At 46.4% G+C, this 17,780-nt stretch overlaps 1 protein-coding gene across 1 annotated transcript in view; it reads right to left on the minus strand.

The window, feature by feature from the left end:
- Positions 1 to 16,907: 16,907 nt before the first annotated feature.
- Positions 16,908 to 17,780, minus strand: part of LOC124605999 (skin secretory protein xP2-like) — a 44,493-nt gene continuing 43,620 nt past the window's right edge. Inside the window, exon 3 of the mRNA XM_047137962.1 lies at positions 16,908 to 17,203. Within this exon, the coding sequence (XP_046993918.1) occupies positions 16,908 to 17,203 (296 nt within the window). The remainder of the gene's footprint in view (positions 17,204 to 17,780) is intronic.

The following is a 17,780-nucleotide window of genomic DNA, read 5'->3' on the forward strand; positions in this document are numbered from 1 at the left end:
ACTTCACAGAATCCTCACTAGAGTACCAAACAATCCAGGAGGTACATTAAGGAAGGAGGACGGGGAATATACAAAGACAGCACATGAGATGCTGCATCTCACTTTCCACAATATGCTCTGACAGGTAACACAGACCAGAATGTGATCCCAGAGAGGCAATGGTTCTCAGGCACTCAAAGAGAGGACTGGGAATCCGCCAAGGGGTGTGTGGACTTCAATAAAATCTAATGGGCGGTGGGAATATTCCAACTGTCCAAGTCAGATGGCACAGATGGAATCTTTCTAGTTCTCCTGCAACAGGCAGGAGAGAATCTCATAATAGTCCTATGCAGGTTATTCAGGGTTAGCCTAGCAATAGGAATCATTCCCAATGTTTGGAGGGCTGTGAAGCATTACAAAGCAAAGGGAGAATTAATCATACCAAGGCCAAGAATATGAGACCAATCAGTCTGTCCTCCTTCATTCTTAAAACATTGGAAAAACTGGTTGATGTATACTTTGGGGAGAGGAGGCTAATCAGGCCCCTCTACATTCAAACCAACACGCATATCAACCAGGTAAATCATGTGAGACAGCTCTCCATCAACATGATGGGAGGGTGGAGAAAGCACTTCACTTTCTAGAAATAGCCCTCTGCATCTTCCTGGACATCGAGGGGGCATTCAATAACACGACCTTCGATTTCATGGTAAGGGCAGCAGAGGAGCATGACCTAGGGACCACTATATGTAAATGGACTAGGGCCAGTGGAATAAAGGTAGAGGCTACCATGATGAATGAAAAGATAGTAATTAACACCACTAGAGGCTGTCCAGAAGGAGTTCTGTCCCCTTTATTGTGGAATCTAGTGGTGAACGAACTCATTGAGGAACTAAATTGAAGACAGAGCTTTTGCCAAGGATGTACAGGTGACCTCGTCATAGTAATACTTGGCAAATTCAAAATTGTTAAGGCTTTCGTGGCCACTTGTTGACAAACTGCCTATTGGCTTTTGTCTCGGGTTCTTCGGCCGACGTTCATCTAATGATTTTTCTGACGTTTCGCCAGCACGAGTGGCTGGCATTGTCAAAGCTTCACCCTGCATTGCCGGTGGTGAACTGGAGGCGAGCTCGCGGACGCAGACTATATGTACCTGGCGCGCCAACGTCCGAGGGCTTCTCCGCGGTCATTTCCGGTGCGGTTCTCCTCTTGCTACCTGTGACGGTCGTTCGCTGCAGTACGGGAAGCCAGGATCCGTTGACCTTAAGGCTTTCCTCTTTCTTGTTCAAACTGTTCGCGTGTTTTTGTATTTCTACAGCTTCTCTGAACAAGCGCGTGTGATAGTGCTTCTCTACAGCCAGAACTCCCGTGTCTGCGAATTTTATTACGTGGTCGGTCTCATTGAGTGCGTGCTCTGCCACGGCCGATTTCTCCACCTGCCCCAACCTGCAATGTCGCTTATGTTCGTTGATCCTGGTGTTGATGGATCGTCCAGTCATTCCGACATAAACTTTTCCGCATGTGCATGGTATACGGTATATTACCGACATTGCAAGTGGGTCTCTTTTCTCCTTCGCCGATCTAAGACACTCTTTGATCTTCCTTGTCGGTTTAAAAATCGTCTTTACGCCATTTTTGCGCAATATACGGCCGATTCTGTCCGTCACTCTGGGAATGTATGGCAGAAAGGCCGTACCCGACATTTCTTTTTCTGGTTCCTTACTTCGCCGAGTGTTTGGCTCTGTTACACTTCTAATATAATTTTTGGAGTACCCATTGCTCCTCAGGACAGTTTCCAGATGTTGCATTTCTCGTTTGAGGTGTTGCGGCTCACATATTCGTCCTGCTCTCGTTACGAGCGTACTAATCATGCCTCTTTTCTGGCTCGGGTGGTGGTTTGACAGTTTGTGCAGGCATCGATCCGTGTGTGTCGGTTTTCGATACACGTTGTGTCCCAGGTTTTCGCCGTCCCTTGCGACCAGCACATCCAGAAATGGCAGGTTCTTGTCCTTTTCTACTTCCATGGTAAATGTTATGTTGGCATGGAGGCTGTTCAAGTGTCTTAGGAAGTTCTTCACCATGGCTCCACACCACGAAAGTATCATCGACGTACATGTACCACACCTTAGGTTTGCAAGTCGCCGAGTCCAGTGCCTGTGCTTCGAATTGTTCCATGAAGAAGTTGGCCACCACTTGACTGAGAGGACTACCCATGGCCACGCCTTCCAGCTGTTCGTAGAAATCTCCATTCCACGTGAAATAGCACGCGGTGAGACATGCATGGAAGAGCTTTCTGATGTCCTGCGGGAAAATGGAACCGATGTGCTCCAGAGCGTCACTGAGTGGCACTTTCGTAAATAACGAAACAACATCAAAGCTGACCAAGATGTCGTTTGGTGCAAGTTTCAGTTTCTTCAGCTTCTCAATGAAATGTCCTGAGTCCTTAATGTATGTGTCGGTCTTCCCCACGTGTGGCTGGAGCAGAGAGGCCAAGTGTTTTGCCAGTTTATATGTCGGTGATCCAGGAGCGCTAACGATCGGTCTCAGTGGAACGTTGTTCTTATGGATCTTGGGTAATCCATACAGCCGAGGTGGTAGGGCTTCTGTGTTGCGCAGGTTTCTCTGTATGTCCGCCGGCAGAGAAGACGCCTTGATTAATCGATTCGTATTCCGTGTGATACGCTGCGTCGGATCTGCGCTTTGTTTTCGGTACGTCGTCGGATCTAATAGGTCTCGGATCTTTTGCTCATAATCTTCGGTCTTCATTACGACGGTCGCATTCCCCTTATCGGCAGGCAGTACCAATATACTCTTGTCGGCGTTGAGATTCTTAATGGCTTGCACCTCTTCTTTCTTCAGGTTGCAAGCTGACACCTATTAGATCCGACGACGTACCGAAAACAAAGCGCAGATCCGACGCAGCTCCTGCAACAAGATCTAAGATTCTAGCAGAATGCCGGCCGGAGTGGTCGAGAGGTTCTAGGCGCTACAGTCTGGAACCGCGCGACTACTGCGGTCGCAGGTTCGAATCCTGTCTCGGGCATGGATGTGTGTGATATCCTTAGGTTAGTTAGGTTTAAGTAGTTCTAAGTTCTAGGGGACTGATGACCTCAGACGTTAAGTCCCACAGTGCTCAGAGCCATTTGAACCCTTTTTGTGGCAGAATGCCACAGGGCTCTGGTGGAGCTAGGGGAAGCAATAAGGTAAACCTAGTATGGGTCCCCGGCCACTCAGGGATCCGTGGCAATGAACAAGCCGACAGATTGTCCAGATTGGGTCAACGACTGCATTCGTTGGACCGGAACCTGTCTTGACAATCACCAACGCTATGATCAATCTATAACTAGGGAACTGGATAAGAAACAGCACGTAGAATACTGGCCCAAGGTCTATAAACAAAAACATGGTAAGGTAATGCTGCCTAAGCCATGTTTTAAAAGAAGCTCTGTAATCCTGGGATTGAACAGGAAAGAGATTTAACTCGTGACTGGACTGACGAAGACCATGGGAATTTCAGAAAACACCTACATACAATGCGTATAACGGAAGAAGACCCTAAATATAGGATCTGTGATGAGAGTGAAGAAACTGCATCACACCTAATCTTCGAATGCACGGCACTGGAGAGCAAGAAATAGCATTTTCTGGACAACTAGACCTGAAGAAATTTTGTCTAACAAAGAACTGGTACAGGGACTCTTTGCACTATTTAAGGACATTGGTTGGCTTTGCTAGATATACAGGGAGCGATACGGCACAATAAACGCGGTGTCGGTGCGGGCAGTGGCAGGTTGGACCATAGCTGTTTTAGCTTCCCTGTCAAAATCAAATCAAATATGTTAGAAGCTAATTACTTCTTTTTTGTATAATTACTGACTCCTGCATTATTAGTAGCTAGCTTTAAGGAAGTCAATCGGGATTTTCCTCTGGCTAGTAACTCTCTTTCTCAAATACTTGCTTCCCGGCGGGGTCAGGGATTTTCTCTGCCTCGTGATGGCTGGGTGTTGTGTGCTGTCCTTAGGTTAGTTAGGTTTAAGTAGTTCTAAGCTCTAGGGGACTGATGACCATAGATGTTAAGTCCCATAGTGCTCAGAGCCATTTGAACCATTTTTCAAATACTTGCGAAGAACGGTGTTAGGTGATTGTCCACTTGTGTCGTCTTTTTCTGAATCTTTTTTCGTCGCTAAATGTTTGTAAGAGTTGGTGGTGTGATTCTACATTACTGGCAATTAAAACTGCTACACCTCGAGGATGACGTGCTGCAGACGCGAAATTTAACCGACAGGAAGAAGATGCTGTGATATGCAGACGATTAACTTTTCAGAGCATTCACACAAGGTTGGCGCCGGTGGCGGCACCTACAACGTGCTGACATGAGCCGGTCGGAGTGGCCGTGCGGTTCTAGGCGCTACAGTCTGGAGCTGAGCGACCGCTCCAGTTGGAGGTTCGAATAGTGCCTCGGGCATGGATATGTGTGATGTCCTTAGGTTAGTTAGGTTTAATTAGTTCTAAGTTCTAGGCGACTGATGACCTCAGAAGTTAAGTCGCATAGTGCTCAGAGTCATTTTGCTGACATGAGGAAAGTTTCCAACCGATTTCTCATACACAAACATCAGTTGACCGGCGCTGCCTGATGAAACGTTGTTGTGATGCCTCGTGTGAGGAGGAGAAATGCGTACCATCACGTTTCCGAGTTTGATAAAGGTCGAATTGTTGCCTATCGCGATTGCAGTTTATCGTATCGCGACATTGCTGCCCGCGTTGGTCGGGATCCAATGACTTTTAGCAGAATATGGAATCGGTGGGTTCAGGAGGGTAATACGGAACGCCGTGCTGGATCCCAACGGCCTCGTATCACTAGCAGTCAAGATGACGGGCATCTTATCCGCATGGCTGTAACGGATCGTGCAACCACGTCTCGATCCCTGAGTCAACAGATGGGGACGTTTGCAAGACAATAACCATCTGCACGAACAGTTCGACGACGTTTGCAGCAGCATGGACTATCTTCTCGGAGACCATGTCTGCGGTTACCCTTGACGCTGCATCACAGACAGGAGCGCCTGCGATGGTGTACTCAACGACGAACCTGGGTGCACGAATGGCAATACGTCATTTTTCGAATGAATTCAGGTTCTGTTTACAGCATCATGATGGTCGCATCCGTGTTTGGCGATATCGCGGTGAACGAACATTGGGAGCGTGTATTCGTCATCGCCATACTGGCGTATCACCCGGCGTGATGGTATGGGGTGCCATTGGTTACACGTCTCGGTCACCTCTTGTTCGCATTCACGGCGCTTTGAACAGTGGACGTTACATTTCAGATGTGTTACGACCAGTGGCTCTACTCTTCATTCGATCCCTGCGAAACCATACATTTCAGCAGGATAATGCACGACCCCATGTTGCAGGTCCTGTACAGGCCTTTCTGGATACAGAAAATGTTAGACTGCTGTCCTGGCCAGCACATTCTCCAGATCTCTCACCAATTGAAAACGTCTCGTCAATGGTGGCCGAGCAACTGGCTCGTCACAATACGCCAGTCACTACTCTTGATGAACTGTGGTAACGTGTTGAAGCTGCATGGGCAGCTGTACTTGTACACGCCGTCCAAGCTCTGTTTAACTCAGTATCAAGGCCGTTGTTATGGCCAGAGGTGGTTGTTCTTGGTACTGATTTCGTAGGACCTATGCACCCAAATTGCGTGAAAATGTAATCACATGTCAGTGTGTACAGTGTACAATATATTTGTCCAATGGATACCCATTTATCATCTGCATTTCTTCTTGGTGTAGCAATTTTAATGGCCAGTAGTGAATATGCCTATTTGTTAACAGGCTCTCCTTTATCATACCTCAAATGAAAAAAAAATGTATCACCTTAAAATACGGAAAATTGACTGCATGAAGAGCACGAAAATTTTCTGCTGTATTTCAGACGACAGAGCACATGACAAAAGATGGATGGAATCAGAGTAACAGCGTACAGTCAAACACTCCACTAGAGTACCATTCATTTCCAGTCAACCATTAACAAATTGTTTCTGAAGCAAAAATTTGCATTCAGAACTTCGAATAACACACATATTCACGACTCTCTGGCTAATGCTTGAGTAATGCTATCTCACAGGAAAAACTAAATTTTTCAAATACCAATAACTGCTATCATGTTAGACAATATTTCGTGTCTGACGATTGCAGCTGTTGAATAATAGCGAACAGCAGAAAATACACCGCTTCAGTCGGAACTGTGTTCAGTAAGTAAACTTACAAAAAGTAATTTCACGACACCCGTCTGCTGTTATTTGCAGTTGCTATGCGCGCTGTTTCGCTATAGAAAGTGGGGAAAATTGACAATTCACAAACATTTTTACGTGCACCACTTCCCCATTTGCTTTATTCGTAAATCCATTTCTAAATAAAGGCCTGACACATTTTCGATCTCTTCCCTTTCACACGGAACAATAAGCAAACTTTTACGAAAGGAATTTTCACGTACGAGTCATAGAGATCATTAGTTCCAGTAGAAACTTTAAAATACTATTCGTTAGTAGAAATGAAACGGTGACGAAGAGCATAGCAGAAAAATACAGTTCTATAGAAAGTAGGATAAGGCAGGAATACACAAATTTCGTTGCAGGAAGTAGATAACTTCTGAATGCAGCGAAAGATCGCTGTTCTCTTTTGTGACACCGAACGCTTTCATAATTTAAGAGAAATACAGATGTCAACAGCAATTGGTCTTTGAATTCAATTCAATGGCGGACCGCGTTTCGAACCTGGATTTTCCGCTTTACGCTAGCGGTCGCCTGAACTGCTTCGATTATCCGGACACGCCTCACTTCCTACTCTAATTCCCAACCTGTCGCACATTACACATTACCGTCCATCGTCCATTATCCTATCTGCGTGCTGCTCAGCCTGGTTCTCGTAAGAGTTCGGACACATTGTGCACCAGCACTAACGTTATCATTACCGTCAAGGCCCATCTGTATTCTTATATGTGTGGTGTCAGTTGTTAGGAGCTGTCTGACAGAACAGACACCACACATATAGTAATAGTGTGCTAAGGTCGTCAATTGAATACCTGTTCTTACGGGATACCTGGTACTGAAGGTGCAGGGCCTGAGGCTGAAGGATGCTTTCTTAAAACATCATTTCTAATTCTACTAAAATGACTTCCTCGTTACTTATTTCTGTCTTCTCATTTATCTTTGTATTTTTTTTAAACTGTTGAGTGTACATGTTGCGACATGAAATTTTGGTTCTCTTGTTTCTGACAGAAACTAAGCAAAGAAAGGGAGATGTGCAGAGGGACACCCTGCCTATCTGTCTATGATCCTGGTGAAAGATATTCCTTCAACAGTTCTGAGCGTACGTCTGGACTAGAGAATCGTCCGGGAAAAGCCCAGACACTCATTGTGGACATCGTCGAATTGACGCTGCAAAAACGTTTGATCTTTTTCTAGAAATTGCTATGAAATTGTACGTCACGTTTATGGAAATAAATGGTTGGAATTTCGTTGTACGTTGCATTGAGAAGTACCCTTCATTTATTGGTGCAACTTACGACGGAATTCAAACCATTTATATCAATAAAGAGAAAGTTGCGGTCCTATCTCACCGTCAGTATGCTGGAAGTCTATTAATAGAAACTGATAAAAACCATTCAAAAGCCAAGATCGCACAAAATAATTTTTTGCTCAAGACAAACTGTTTCAACAATCTTATCTGTCATGTTCAGGTCTTTAACATTTTTTTAGTAAAACATGTTCATTTTACTACAAAAAATGTTTAAGAGCTAAAGATGACAGCTAAGACTGTTGAAACCGGTTGTCTTGAATAAAAAAAAAATATTTTGAGCGAGCTTGGCTTTTGAATAGTTTTTAACAATTAAAACTGATCGCCATTCAGTATTCTCATAATGAGAAAATTCAATAAACAGGGACGTTTATAGTTTTGAGGATTCAAAATATATTCATTACAAAATAGACAGACACATCCAAACTTTAAAAAAATATTGCATCGGTTACTATTTCGTAATTTCCATTTTTCATTTCTGACGTGTTTCTTCATTACCCACTAATATAGAAAAGTCTAGTTCATAAATTCAAAGTTTTAAACTTGTATCCTTCTTAAAATAAAAACAATAATAAAGGGTAAAGAACATTTAATAATTTCGGCAACTCCTCCCACAATATTTTTTTCTTCGGCTTCTAACCATTTATGCAACTATGGTTTTGTAGTTGAAATACTTTCTCACTACTGAGGACATCCTTGTCTGACACCGATTTTCAAGGCAGTAGTAATAATAATAAGAATAATGATAAATAGTCAGAATTTAAAATCAAAACTGGTGTAAGGCAATGTGACAATCTTCCCCCAGTGTTCTTAAACTGCGTTTTGGACAAGGTAATTCGAGAATGGAATGTTTGACTTCAGGAGAAAGGTTTTCGAGAAATCAGATTTAGATATAAAAGATCGAAGACTCAGCCGTCTAGCGTTTACAGATGATTTACCAATATTTTCCGAAAACATTGATACAGCAACTGAGCAAATCAACTCATTGAAATAGAGGGCGCAAAAGGTAGGATAACAAATCTCTTTCGAGAAGACAGAATTCATAACGAACAGTGAGTAAATTTAAGTAATTATCAGAAATAATACAGCCACATGGTCTAGTTACAGAAGCAAACAAAAATATAGCCCAGAAGAATGGAAACTGATTGTCTCTTAACGATGTAACTTTACAATAAAAAATCCCTCCTGGCAAAAACAAAAATCCAACACTACAACACTGTCATAAAAGCGGAGTGTCTTTATGCAATGGAATGTTTAATGCAGAACAAAAAGGAAGAAACTGAAGAGTTAGAGAAAAAGGATGATAGTTGGTACAAGAAAAGTTGGGAGTACGTGGACAAGAAAAATTAATGGATAAATCTAAACCCAAATAGAAAATCTGAGGAAAGCTAGAATTACCTATTATGGCCACATGGTTCGAATGAAACCGTAAAGACAGAGAAAAAAAAATTGACCATTTTCGTAAAAATGCCATAGAGCAAGTCAATTGGTTCAGGGAAGTGAGAAAGGACATAGGAGAAATCAACGTGTCGAAAGCAGAAATCCTAGACAGGCATGCTTTTCGAAACGAGTGTAGGAAGTTCGGGAATTTTAAGCAAAACGTCAGAAAGAGCATCAAAAAAATGGTTCAAATGGCTCTGAGCACTATGGGACTCAACTGCTGTGGTCATAAGTCCCCTAGAACTTAGAACTACTTAAACCTAACTAACCTAAGGACATCACACACATCCATGCCCGAGGCAGGATTCGAACCTGCGACCGTAGCGGTCGTGCGGTTCCAGACTGTAGCGCCTTTAACCGCTCAGCTACTCCGGACGGCTAGAAAGAGCATCATTCTACCGAAGGATGAAATAAGAAGAGAACTAAGAACTAAGTGAAAGAACGAGGAAATACAGGAAAGAGCAAAAATAAAAAGACAAAATCAGGTGGGAGTTGCTGGTCCATACATGGTCGAAACCGGAGAAAGAAGTAATAATAATAATAATTAAAAAAAACCTAAACAGAATTTTGAAAAGGAAGCTTGCACATAATGCATCCAGGAACATTGTCGAACATTTTCACCACCGTCAAGGTCCCCCCCGCCCCCCCCCCCCAGGTAGCTGAATGGTCAGCGTGACAGATTGTCAATCCTCTGGGCCCGGGTTCGATTCCCGGCTGGATGGGGAATTTTCTCCGCCCAGGGACTGGGTGTTACGCTGTCCTCATCATCATCCTATCATCCTCATCGACTGCAGGTCGCCGAAGTGGCGTCAAATTGAAAGACCGGCAGCCGGCGAACGGCCTGCCCGACGGGGGGCCCTAGGCGTACGATTAAATAAATAAACCACCGTCAAGGACATGGAGATGCCGCATGCTAATGTGAGAGGATTATCAGCACCTGACAGGAGTTTGAAAGTGGCCTCAAAGTGGGTCTCCATTTGACCAGCTCGACGAATCCCGTTATACACAGATTTGTGGGGTGGCCCGAAGTTCGACTGCGTGGTAAGTTGAAGCCAGATACACTCGTCACCAAGGTTCCGACCTATAATGTCCAACCACTGCAGGGAACATCTTAACCCCTTCTCGTCTGCGTCTAGAATCCGAGTACATGCGACGGACTCCCTGCAACATTCTGTGTCTTATTGCGCCATTGATCGGATACTATCAGAAGCCGGACTAGGGAATTACCGTACAATGCTTAGGTTCCTGTTAACACCACAACAGAAACAGCTACGTTTGGTGTGGTGTCGTGACCAGGAAGCACGGAATGCCGATGAATGGCGTCGCATTATGTTCAGTGATGAATGGTGGTTCTGCACTACCCTGGACGAGCATCGTCAGCGGGTATGACGGCGCCATGGGAAGAGGTCCCATTCTACCAGTGGCTTGGAGAGGTCCTGGCGTCACGCCGAGGGATCCCATTAGGTATGAAGTGTGTATGAAGGGGCTGTTCCCCTGGAAGACGGCCAATTCGCGCCCTCCCATCGGCATGATGAAGAAGGTATCGAGATTCATCAAACCATTCAACGCTCTGCCACTGCACCAACGACCAGTGCCGATAGTCACGTGCCCATCTCAGTCGTATTTGCCGATGTCGTGGTGTTAATATTGTACATGCATGGTTCGTCGGTTGTGGAGGACCATCATTAGGAGTGTTTGGTGCACTGTGTGTTCAGACACACGTGTACTCTGCCCAGCATTAAAGTCTGGAGTTAGTTCTGCCAAAGTTCACTGGCTGTCCTGTTTTACCAGTCTGCCCAGCCTACAACGTCCGACATCTGCAATGAGGGGTGGCAACCCAACACCACGACCTCTGGACGTTGTTTTAACTTGGTTTCTCCACGTGTTGCAGACTATCACCACAGCACTTCTAATCAAATGGCTCTAAGCACTATGCGACTTATCATCTGAGGTCATCAGTCCCCTAGGCTCAGTACTTGGGTTGGGGTTGGGTTGTTTGGGGAAGGAGACCAGACAGCGAGGTCATCAGTCTCATCGGATTAGGGAAGGACGGGGAAGAAAGTCGGCCATACCCTTTCAAAGGAACCATCCCTGCATTTGCCTGGAGTGATTTAGGGAAATCACGGAAAACTCACATCAGGATGGCCGGATGCGGGATTGAACCGTCGTCCTCCCGAATGCAAGTCCAGTGTGCTAGCCACTAGGCCACCTCGCTCGGTAGAACTACTTAAACCTAAGTAACCTAAGGACATCATACACAAACCATGCCCGAGTCAGGACTCGAACCTGGGACCGTAGCAGCAGCGCGGTTCCGCACTGAACCGCCTAGAACCGTTCGGCCACAGCGGCCGGCACCACAGCACTCCTCGAACACCCAACAAGTCCTGTAGTTTCCGAAATGCTCGTGCCGAGATTTCGGCCCGTCACAATTTCCCCTCGGTCAAACTCAGATGATCGCCTGCCTTGCCCATTCAACATACTGACAGCACGCTCGCTGATACTACATACATCGTGCGTGTGTCTGAGTAGCTGTCATTCCAAGCCAGGTGATGCTGCTATCATCTGGACAGGTTTATAGCGATAGTAGGTCGGTGGTCAAAATGCTCTGGCTGATCAGAGTATGGTAGGAAATGCGCTCGAAGGGAAAGACATTCACGTGAAACTGAAGATAAGAGATCTATGACAGTGAAGCTTTCAGTGATAGGAAGTAGGCAGGAGAGCGCAACAGGCAAGGGCGAATGTTTTAGTTCAAGAGGGCGGTGAGCTGCAGGACATCATGTAGTCGTAGTAGCCATATCATCATTGGTAGCACCAAAGGCAACCACGGGAATCAGGCTCACCTGCAGGAGGTGCAGATATTTGTTGCTTGTGAGGCATTGTGGAAGGATGACTGGTCCCAAGAGGTGGTCGCCAGGAATCCCCTCCCGTACATTGAGGCTAAACCAGCGACGGTCCACTGGTACCATGCCATGGGAATTCTCCACAGGCCACAGGTGGGTGATGTGAAGGTCGACGATACCGTTCATCGTAAAGGTAGCCTCATCTGTGAATATGGTGAATGACAGGACTGGAAGCACTGTGGTGGCCTATATAGTGAACCAGCGACGAAATCGCCGTTGCAGATGCAAAATTCGTAAGTAATAAGTCCCACACACTTTGTACCAGTTATAGATAACGCCAGTTGTCGTGGAGAATGTTCCACACAATACTGCAGTGCCCGTGTTGTTCATAAGTACGGTGCAACGTTCCTTCGGACATACATGCATTTCACTCGTTGTGAAATACATGTGATTTATTCGCAGTAGCAAAATGGACAACCATCAGCTATATAATGGAATGCCGACAGTGAAAATTTGTGCCAGACAGGGACTCGAACCCGGATTTCCATACAATTAGGATACCCGAGCACGCTCCACGGCCAAACATAAACTTACATTTGTCATCAACCATGTGTCTACAACCTGAAGTCGTACAATCGTTATATACATACATCAAAAAAAGTTTTGCATCACCCCAGTTCCCAGAACTCCTGAAGATACATGTTGACTGTGGATGTTGTATCACAGACACAGTCCCTTTGACTTTTCACAGATGTCACTAACCCCCCCTCGCCCCCTCCCCCCAAAGACGTAAACAACCATGTATGAGCAGCGCCTATTAGAAGGAGGGGGTCGGACAGCCGATCAGTTCCAGTCAATCCACCAGGAAAGAGATACACGGCTCGTATTGTCTGTACTTCAACCATGGCTAGACGGTCAATACTGCGGTTCGATCGCGTCCGCATTGTTACTTTGTGCCAGGAAGGGCTCTCAACAAGGAAAGTGTCCAGGCGTCTCGGAGTGAACCAAAGCGATGTTGTTCGGACATGGAGGAGATACAGAGAGACAGGAACTGTCGATCACATGCCTCGCTCAGGCTGCCCAAGGACTACTACTGCAGTGGATGACAGCTACCTACGGTTTATGGCTCAGAGGAACACTGACAGCAACGCCACCATGTTGAATAATGCTTTTCGTGCAGCCACAGGACGTCGTGTTACGGCTCAAACTGTGCGCAATAGGCTGCATGATGCGCCACTTCACTCCCGACGTCCATGGCGAGGTCCATCTTTGCAACTACGACACCATGCAGCGCGGTACAGATGGGCCCAACAACAGCCCGAATGGAGCGCTCAGGATTGGCATCACGTTCGCTTCACCGATGAGTGTCGCATATCCCTTCAACCAGACAACCGACGGAAACGTCTTTGGAGGCAACACCGTCAGGCTGAAGGCCTTACACACACATTCTAGCGAGCGCAGCAAGGTGGAGGTTCCCCGCTGTTTTAGGGTGGCATTATGTGGGGCCGACGTACGCCTCTGGTGGTCATTGGAGGCGCCATAACGGCTGTACGATACGTGAATGACATCCCCCGACCGATAGAGCAACCGTATTGGTAGCATACTGGCGAGGTATTCTTCTTCATGGACGACAATTCGCGTCACCATCGTGCACATCTTATTAATGACTTCCTTCAGGATAACGACTCACTTGACTAGAGTTAGAGTGGCCAGCATGTTCTCCAGGCATGAACCCTATCGAAAATGCCTGGGTTAGGTTGAGTAGGGCTGTTTATGGATGACGTGACCCACGAACCACTCCGAGGAGTGAGACAAACTGGACCAACAGTGCCTTGATGAACTTGTGGATAATATTCCACGACAAACACAGGCATACATCAATGCAAGAGGACGCGCTACTGGGTATTAGACATACTGGCGTGTACAGCGATCTGGAACACCTCCTCTGAAAGTCTCGCTGTGTGGTGGTACAACATGCAATGTGTGGTTTTTATGAGCAATAAAAAGGATGGAAATGATGTTTATGTTTATCTCTGTTCCAATTTTCTGTACAGGTTCCGAAACTCTCGGAATTGAGGTGATGCAAAACTTTTTTGATGTGTCTGTATTCCTGTACAGGGGAAACATTGCAATTAAAAATCATCTGACCAGGCCACAGTTTTCCAGTCATCTATAGTGCAATGATATGTGTCAGGAGCCCAGGGGACATGCTGCAGGTGATGTCGTGGTGTTACCAAAGTCAGTCGTGTCGGTTGTCTGCTGCCATAGCCCAATAACGCAAAATTCGGCCACACTATCCTAACAGATACATTTGTCGTACATCCTGTATTGATTTCTGCTGTTATTTCACACAGTGTTATTTATCTGTTAGCACTGACAACTCTATACAAGTGCCGCTACTCTTGGTCATCAGGTGAACAGTGTCATCCACTGCATTGTCTGAGGTGAGAGGCTATGCCCAAAATCTGGTAGTCTCAGCACACTCTCAACAATGTGGATCTTGGAATACTGAATTCCCTAACGACTTCCGAAATGGAATGTCACATGTGCCTAGATCGAACTACTATTCTGCGTTCAAAGTCTAATAATTTCTGTTGTGCAGCCATAATCAAGTTCAAAACTCTGTCACATGAAGCACCCAAGTACAGAGGCCAACTCTGCCAATACTTTGGCCTTTCATACCTTCTTTCTCCATACTGCTGCAATCTGTATTGGTGCATTCCATGACTTTTGTCACCCTCAGTGTATAACGTCTATTAGGGAGAGCCTGAAGCAGTGAGCTGGTGTAATGATTAACCCATTGTTGCCACGTACTGAGGTAAGTAATGGCTGAAGCTTGCGATGTGGGTAAAAACAAGGGCACACAGGCGACACCGCAAAGTATTCGCCATCTCTGTCTGTGCAGGTGTATCACACCACCTCCTTTTTGTAGTGCCCTGCTGCATGCCACTATAGCGCCATGCAGCCCGCCTTCTTACGTGCACACCACTATAATGCCACGCTGCCGCATTATTATGTGTACGACACTATACCACCACACTGCCGCCTTCTTACGTGTACGCCACTATAATGCCATGTTGCTGCCTTCTTACATGCACACTACTATAGCACCACAATGCCACATTCTTACTTGTGCACTGAGCCGTGCATGGCTCATGTGCCCGCCGTCATGTATTTTACATGCTGTTTCTAACATACTTCCACCTCACTACGTTAATTTAAATTATTACTGTCACTGAGTTGCTACTTTGCTTGATCGTGAGCGGTGCTAGCAGCGCATATTGATATATTCCCTCTCGTAGTATCTTTGCTCGACTGCTGTTACTTCCTGCTCGTTGTCTGTTGTAAATTAGTTGGTCACAGTTTGGAAAGCAAATTTGGTTAGAGAGTTCGGGTCATGAGTTCAGGCTGCCAGTCGGACTGTCTGGAGCGCAGTCCACACCTGCCAGCCGGGGAGTTGTAATGCAGCACTAGTGCAGTCGGGTGGAGCAGCAGTGAGGTCTGCATCAACATGGTTCGCCCGACCATTGCCGCTGCGCATCACTTGAGCCAGGCCACGGTCTTGGTGGATCGTTGGTCGGTCGTCCTACTGGACGATGCGTTTTGGCTCGCCGATGTGCATGAGTTGGCTGTTTGTGTATTCATAGAGTCCGGATTCGTCGTTGTGTGTACTTAGTTACTGTTGGGTATCGTTCAGGAATTCTTGCAAGTGTTGTCAGGCTGTGTGTGTAGTTGGCGTTATTTCTTTTGACAAGCTGTTTTAAATGTTGTGAGCGTGCTGCCCCTGAGAGGTTGTTCGTCTCATCGGGTGATGTGTAACTGGTTGTCCGAGTGCTTCTGGGCCCTTTCAATTACCATCTTGTGGAACTTGGGCCAGTCTTTCCTGGTGCAGGGATGTCGTTTAGCCAGTGGGCATGTTTCCTCTGCATCGTTGGGTCCAAGCCATTATTTCCACCATCGTGTGTCTGGAAGTGAGTGGCAGACGCACCAGCAGTGAAGTCGAGACGGAGCAGCAGTCGCGGACGGAGCAGTGGGCAGTCGGTCAGTTGCTGCAGACCGGGGAAGATATCTCTGCACGGTGCAGTCTGCAGGGTCCGCTGCCAGTCCCTGTGCAGTGTTGGAGCATGTGTGGAGCTATCCGATCGCTACAAGCTTCGTGGTTCACCGACCCAGGACGTCAGAGTTGAGTAGTGGTTTCACGTATCCAAGCAACATCCACTCATGTTGCGTGTTTCGGTTTGGTGGTTCGCTGTTGGCGAGATTTGCTGTTTGAATTCTCAAATACCGACTAGTGGCAAGCCAGTCGTTTGTCGGTTAGTCTGTGGGTGCCCCCTGGTTGGGTTCCGATGGATCGAGTATAGTTGGGCTCACCACCTGTCTCACATAAGTGAACGAGGGCAGACCGACCTTCCTGCAGGCCTTTGAGTGCCACCGGTGTTTAATTATCTGTTGTCAGCTATTTTAAATTTTAGGCTTGTGGTTATTGTTTGTTTCTTAAAATTTTGCAAAATTATTTTTAAATTTATCTTTAAAGCCTAAACACTGTGGCCTCCTGCCCTTAAACATTATGGTAATATAGTTCGAAATTTTTAAGTTTGATTGTGGCCCTCAGCCATTGGTGTTGCACCTTACATATGTTGTTTCTTTAAATTATTATTATTTGGTTTTTATCTTGTTGATTTTTAATATTTCTTGTTGTTAAACATGCTGGCCTTCTGCCTTTAAAGGTCTATGGTAATATATTCTGAAGTTATGAAATTTAATTGTGGCCCTCAGCCATTTGTATTGCACTTTGCGTATGTTGTTTTTTCGAATTATTTTATTACTATCTTAATTGGATTTTTATCTTGTTAAGATTTATTGTTGGAGGCCTTCAGCTGTGAAAGAGTTGCTAAATTACAATAAGTGACAATCAGAAGCAGAAACTGACTTCAACCCTTGGCCCTTTCCACAGTCCTACTACCTGTTCTGTCCAGTGGGTTTAGCGGGCATCTCACGCACCACTATAATGCCACGTTGCCGCCTTCTTATGTGCGCAGCAGTATAGCGGCACGCTGCCGCCTGCTTACGTGCGCGCCACTATAGCACTGGTGCAGCAGCGCCGCGCCGGCCTCTGTGGCAGTCCAGGAAAGCTGCTGGCCGGCCGGTGAACGGCGGCCGTGCGGGCGCAGATTTGCGGCGCGGCCTTTGTGGGCCTGCGGACAGAAGTGCCGTGGGGAGCAGCCAGCTCTGGGGAGCGCAGCGCGGCCGACACCGATTGTTTCCGTAGCGGCAGGGGCGCCCGGGATGGGACCACTGTACTCACGTCGCCACCATCGATCTGCGACGTTCCCCTGTCGCGCCGTCCGCCCCCGCACTCCACTAAAGGCGCATCCGGCGCCCGGCGCAGCTCAGCTCACCTCACCTTTGTCCTGCGCCCCCTCCCCCCACTACCCCCCCCCCCCCACCCCCAGTCGTTTCGTCGCTCTTACGCCGCCAGCATTCGCCTCTTCCGTGTCTTTACCTTAACTCTCCGACTTTGACGTATTTACTTCCTTGAGAATCCCTCAAATAGGCACACCAACAGCAAAAAACGTAAGCCGCTGCAATCGTTCAGTGGATAAACTGGCATGGAACCTAGTGGGAGGATTTCAGTAGATGTGTTTGTATTTTTACATACATCAATTTCGAAATATCTCGGTTAATTTTCTTAGATAAGTGTAGCATGAAAACTAACTCTCGAAAATTACAAAAATGGCTCTGAGCACTATGGGACTTAACATCTGAGGTCATCAGTCCCCTAGAACTTAGAACTACTTAAATCTAACTAACCTATGGACATCACACACATCTATGCCCGAGGCAGGATTCGAACCTGCGACCGTAGCGGTCGCGCGGTTCCTGACTGAAGCGCCTGGAACCACTCGGCCACCACGGCCGGCTCGAAAATTACAAGCCA

The sequence above is a fragment of the Schistocerca americana genome, chromosome 3 (assembly GCF_021461395.2).
Source record: "Schistocerca americana isolate TAMUIC-IGC-003095 chromosome 3, iqSchAmer2.1, whole genome shotgun sequence".
In the NCBI taxonomy this organism is placed as follows: domain Eukaryota; kingdom Metazoa; phylum Arthropoda; class Insecta; order Orthoptera; family Acrididae; genus Schistocerca; species Schistocerca americana.